Below are 5,677 nucleotides of genomic sequence, written 5' to 3'. Positions count from 1 at the left end.
TCTGATAGTTGACACACACACACACACACACACACACACACACACACACACACACACACACACACACACACACACACACACACACCGCTCCGTAGCTCAATGGTTAAAAGCTCTACGCTGCCAGGCTTCGCGGCCTGGCAGGCGGTGGTTCGAGCCCCGCTCATGCCGGGATTTTTCCCTTGACAAAGAGTGGTTACTGTCCCCCCTTGAGAAAGGGGGATTGGGTGTGTGGTGTGGGGAGGTCCTGGCAGTACCCAGAGATCAACAGTACTATAATGAGCTTGCTCTAGTAGGGAAAGTACTTGCTGGTGATTGCGAGTCCAGAGCTCGTGATCAGACCGTGGGTGAATTACAAACATACACACACACACACACACACACACACACACACACACACACACAAAACACACAAAACACACACACACACACACACACACACATGTTTACCCTTAGTGGCTGTATGAGCTTCAACGGAAATGAAATATGAAGTCATCAATGTCGTAGTAGTAGTAGTAGTAGTAGTAGTAGCAGTAGTAGTATAGTAGTAATTTTGTTATCATTATTACCGTTACTGATACAATAATAACGGAAGTCCAGTGGACGACAAGTACAACAGTTACATAACGTCTGGATAATAAGAAACAATAAGATAAGATATATACACCAGAGGCTTCCCGCAACTCGGAGGTCGCCTCGTTTCCAGCACCTTTTCCTTCACAGAGGTCATGAGCATTGTTACCGGACCGTCCCAGGAGTCTGTAGGTCGCTTAATGAGCCTCAGCGGCCTCGCACCTCTGCCACTCAGCTATTTTGGCACGAATGAAGTTGTGGCACTGCAGAACTGAGTCTCTGTGGCCCTTCACATGAAGGGTTCGCTTAATCCGCGTGATTTGTACCCCAGAGCTCCGCCGCAGATCCTCGAGGTGGCGGTCCTCGGGCCCTGCAAGGCGACTGATGAATCTATGAGGCACAGCCAGGCTGCGGTAAGCGTAAGAGGCAGTGGCGGGGGTGGCAGAGACGGCCACTGGTGCAGAGGACTCGCCTTGATGGGGAACTTCTTGGTCTGCGGACGTCGGTTCGCCTGCTGTGTCATTTCCAGCATCGGAGGCTTCCCGCAACTCGGAGGTCACCTCGTCTGCTCCTTCATTTTCAGCATCGGAGGCTTCCCGCAACTCGGAGGTCACCTCGTCTGCTCCTTCATTTTCAGCATCGGAGGCTTCCCGCAACTCGGAGGTCACCTCGTCTGCTCCTTCATTTCCAGCATCGGAGGCTTCCCGCAACTCGGAGGTCACCTCGTCTGCTCCTTCATTTCCTGCATCGGAGGCTTCCCGCAACTCGGAGGTCACCTCGTCTGCTCCTTCATTTCCAGCATCGAGGCTTCCCGCAACTCGGAGGTCACCTCGTCTGCTCCTTCATTCCCTGCATCGGAGGCTTCCCGCAACTCGGAGGTCACCTCGTCTGCTCCTTCATTCCCTGCATCGGAGGCTTCCCGCAACTCGGAGGTCACCTCGTCTGCTCCTTCATTTCCAGCATCGGAGGCTTCCCGCAACTCGGAGGTCACCTCGTCTGCTCCTTCATTCCCTGCATCGGAGGCTTCCCGCAACTCGGAGGTCACCTCGTCTGCTCCTTCATTGCCTGCATCGGAGGCTTCCCGCAACTCGGAGGTCACCTCGTCTGCTCCTTCATTTTCAGCATCGGAGGCTTCCCGCAACTCGGAGGTCACCTCGTCTGCTCCTTCATTTCCAGCATCGGAGGCTTCCCGCAACTCGGAGGTCACCTCGTCTGCTCCTTCATTCCCTGCATCGGAGGCTTCCCGCAACTCGGAGGTCACCTCGTCTGCTCCTTCATTTCCTGCATCGGAGGCTTCCCGCAACTCGGAGGTCATCTCGTCTGCTACTTCATTTCCTGCATCGGAGGCTTCCCGCAACTCGGAGGTCACCTCGTCTGCTCCTTCATTTCCTGCATCGGAGGTGTCTCCCAGTTCGTCGATATCATCTTCATCCTCAACGGAGAATACCTTTTCGATATAAGCCTTCCATTCTTCGTAGTGTTTGTCAGTATAGTCTTCCAATTCGTTAATATCATCATTTTCTTCATAAGTCGCAGCCTTAACCATTGTGTGTGTGCCTCGTGGCTCTCCCTCAAAAAGCCATTCCGTACCTAGGTTCGTAATTGGCTGATTGGCCTGCAGGAGGGCGACTTTTTCTTCGTGTATATACAGGAAGAAAGAGTCGAGGCGGCCACCCCGCAGCAGCTGGCCGAGAAACTCTTCCAGGTCGGCGCGGGCCACGCGTTTCCCGCCGCGGCGCAGCGCAGGCGCAGCTTGCTGCTGCACCTGAAGAGGTACTCCAGGTCCAGCAGGGCATGGGAAGAGACGTGGCCAGACGCCTCCTGGAAGGTGAAGACGGCCACCTTCCGTGAGGTGGTTCGCCAGCACCCTCCCCGAAGCTGGAGGGTGAGCTTCACCTTCGCGGGGCTCGCCCCAGCGAAGGTGTCGCCCACCACGAGGCATCCTTACGAAGGACGACTCAAACTCTTTACGCTGAAAAAAGAAACGACTGCCGGGGGGGCGGGATGTGATAAAGGCTTTCAAACACCTGAATAAGTTCAGCAATGCCGATCACTCCAAGCTTTTTTTGGCTCCAAACCAACCCGAAAACTAGAAACAACTGTCAAACATTCCAAGCGAAGCGATACAGTACAGGTATTGGCAGGAGTTATTTCTCGAACAGTCATACGCCACTGGAACAACTTTCCCATAGAAGCCGTTGCTGCGAAAGCCATCAAATCCTTCAAGATTCGCACTGATCACTGCCTCATTTGGGGTGAACTGAACGTACCCGCGCCTACGTACGAAAGTGTTTTAATCCTTTCCGCAGGTCACTCAAGTCAAGACGAACTGATTAAATCACTGAAGCAGGCAGCCTCGTAATGAGCCAACAGGCTTCCTTCTGTCTACTCGTTCATGTTCCCCTGCATCAATGTTTCCGTATTTCCTCCTCCTCTTCCTCCTTGCCCTTCTCATCAATATCATCATCAATTTTATGGTACAGGGAAAAAAAGGAACAGAGGAAGGAAAGGAGAGAGTAAGGAAGGGAGAGGGGGAGGAAAGGGAGGTCAAGGGAGAGGTTAGGAAAGAGAGAGGGGAGAAGGATGAGGGGAAGGAAGGGAGAGGGGAGGAAAGGGAGAAGGAAAGGGAGAGGGGAAGTAAGGGAAAGGGAAGGGAATGAACAGGGGAAGGAAGGGAACACAAAGTAACACAAAGGAAGAACAAACAACAGCAGACCTGCTGGTCCTTACGAGGTTGTTTGTGACAAGCTACACTAACTATCTAATCAAAGGTGGTAGATGAAGGACAGCAAAGGCGAAGGCTCCTCCCCACCCCCCCATCCCTCCAGCCAAAGCTAGCAGGAAAGGAAAATGAACCATGCAGCATGGAAAAACTGCATGGAATTTATGTAGGAAAGAGGAAAGAACTACCATTACTGATACCACTAACCGGGCGATAAAAGCGGACAAGGACACCAGTATTCGAAAGAACTTAACGTTATTACGACAATGAGTAATATCTTAGTTGCTGGTTGGATTCAAAACACTTGTCTAATCTATTCTTGAATGCCGTAACTGTTGTACTATCAACGACATCACAAGGTAGAGAGTTCCAAACATTAACAACTCGATTGAAGAAGAAGTGTTTAGCTTCGTGCGACGAGAATCTTTTACCACTTATCTTCAAATTGTGATTTCTTCTTGTTCTATTTGATCGATCAATTGTAAAGTAATCTTCCGCATTAATATCACTGAATCCTTTGAGCATTTTAAACACTTCTATTAGATCGCCTCGCATTCTTCGTTTTGATAGGCTGAATAAATTTACTTCTTTAAGCCTTTGTTCATATGACAAATTTCTGAACCTAGAAATCATCTTTGTTACTCTTCGTTGAACCCGTTCCAACTTTTCTGTCTTTTCTGTAATAGGGAGACCAAAACTGTACACAGTACTCTAGACGGGGTCGAACCAACGAATTATACAGTTTTAATATTACTTTTTCCGATTTATTATTAAAGACTCGTCCGATGAAGCCAACCAATTTGTTTGCAGTTTTAACTACCTCTGAACAATGCTGACCGGGCTTTAAATCGCTTGATATAGTGATTCCAAGATCCTTTTCTTTACTTACTGCAGAAAGTTGTTGGCCATTCATTACGTAGCGAACGCGATTGTTATTTTTTCCGATGTGCAACACTTTACATTTGTCAACGTTAAATTTCATTTGCCATTGATTGGCCCAACGTGCAGGTCGATCTAGATCTGATTGTAAAACTTCTTCGTCGAGTGTCGCAGTTACTTTACTAGCAAATTTTGATACTTTGCAAGTGAGCCCATCATCGACATCATTAACATAAATTAAGAAGAGCATGAGGCCAAGCACTGATCCTTGAGGTACGCCGCTTCTGACGTCGAGCCAGTTAGATGTAACACCGTTTAGAACTACTCTCTGTTTCCGCTCAGAGAGCCAGTCCACAAGCCAATTGTGAATGTTACCCGAGATACCGTGCGCCAGTAGTTTGCTGAGCAATCGTTGGTGGGGGACCTTATCAAATGCCTTTTGAAAATCCAGATATATGATATCTACTGATCTGCTTTCATCGAACACCTCAAAAATATAGTGAAAAAAATCAAGTAAGTTAGTAAGAGGGTAAGAAAAGGAGAGGGCAAGGAAGGGAGAAGGTAAGGAAGGGAAAGAGGGAAGGAAGGTAGAGCCCACCAGTGTGTCTCCCTTAATGATGGGACGGCCAATATTTCATGAGGGAGGCGGGACGAGGGAGGCAGGACGAGGAAGGCAGGACGAGGGAGGCAGGACGACGGAGGCAGGACGAGGAAGGCAGGACGAGGGAGGCAGGTCAGCACAACAGCCTCCTTGCCTTGCCTTCCTTCCTACTCTTTTCTCTTGCCTCCCTTCTGAGCCGCTTTTTACATCTCTTGCTCTTCACTAACTCTTTTCTTTTCTCACTCCCAACGTTTGTCTTCCGTTCCCTTCCGTCCCACTCCTTCCTTTCCTTATTTTCCTTCCTTCTGTCTCTTTCCTTCCCATTTCTTACTATCCACCTTCTTCCTTTCTTTTTCCCTTCTTGCTTCCCTTTTCCTTTCCTTCCTTCCTTCCTTTCTTAAAATCTTCCTTCTATTTTCTTCCTCCTTCCTTTTTTCCTTCCTTTCTTTTTTTCCTCTTTCTTGCCTTCCCATCTCTTCCTTCTCTTATTTTCCTTCTTTCTCTCTCTCTTTCCATTCTCTTCCTTCTCTCATTTGCCTTCCCTCCTCCTCCTTCCTTCCTTCCCTCTTTTGCTTCTTACTCGCTCTCCACCTTCCTTTCTTTCCTCTCTCTTGCCTTCCCTTCCCTTCCTTCCTTCCTTTTCTTGCCTTCTTCTCTTCCATCCTTTCTTATATTGCCTTCCCTGATCATTCCTAATTACATCTTCTTTGCTTCTCTCCTTCCTCTATCTATCCCTCCTTCCTTACTTTTCCCTCTTCATTTCAACATTCCTCATCTTCTCCCGGTTTTCTCTATTATCTTTTATCATCATTATCTCCTCCTCCCCATTATTATTACATACTCTCTTTTACCTGTCTTGTTCTTCTTCTTCCTCGTCTTCCTCCCCTCCTCCACGTCCTCCTCTT

General features: G+C 48.7%; 1 protein-coding gene across 8 annotated transcripts; it reads right to left on the bottom strand.

Annotated features, from left to right (window-relative positions):
• Window positions 1-474: 474 nt before the first annotated feature.
• LOC127001842 (uncharacterized) lies at window positions 475-2,295 on the bottom strand. Of its 8 annotated transcripts, none has more exons than XM_050867032.1 (4): window positions 1,724-2,295; window positions 1,562-1,615; window positions 1,400-1,507; window positions 475-1,130 (listed from the first exon to the last, which is right to left on the bottom strand). In XM_050867032.1, exons 1-4 carry the CDS (start codon window positions 2,114-2,116, stop codon window positions 768-770), a joined length of 918 nt encoding a protein of 305 aa, XP_050722989.1. In that variant the 5' UTR covers window positions 2,117-2,295; the 3' UTR covers window positions 475-767. The 8 variants fall into 8 exon arrangements, with proteins under 8 accessions (XP_050722989.1, XP_050722991.1, XP_050722990.1 ...); XM_050867034.1 differs by having other exon boundaries at window positions 1,454-1,507; XM_050867033.1 differs by having other exon boundaries at window positions 1,778-2,295.
• Between the last annotated feature and the right edge of the window lie 3,382 nt (window positions 2,296-5,677).

The sequence above is a fragment of the Eriocheir sinensis genome, chromosome 21 (assembly GCF_024679095.1).
Source record: "Eriocheir sinensis breed Jianghai 21 chromosome 21, ASM2467909v1, whole genome shotgun sequence".
NCBI classification, from domain to species: domain Eukaryota; kingdom Metazoa; phylum Arthropoda; class Malacostraca; order Decapoda; family Varunidae; genus Eriocheir; species Eriocheir sinensis.
Note: the sequence above shows the minus strand (reverse complement) of the source record. Positions and strands in the feature narration are given on the sequence as shown.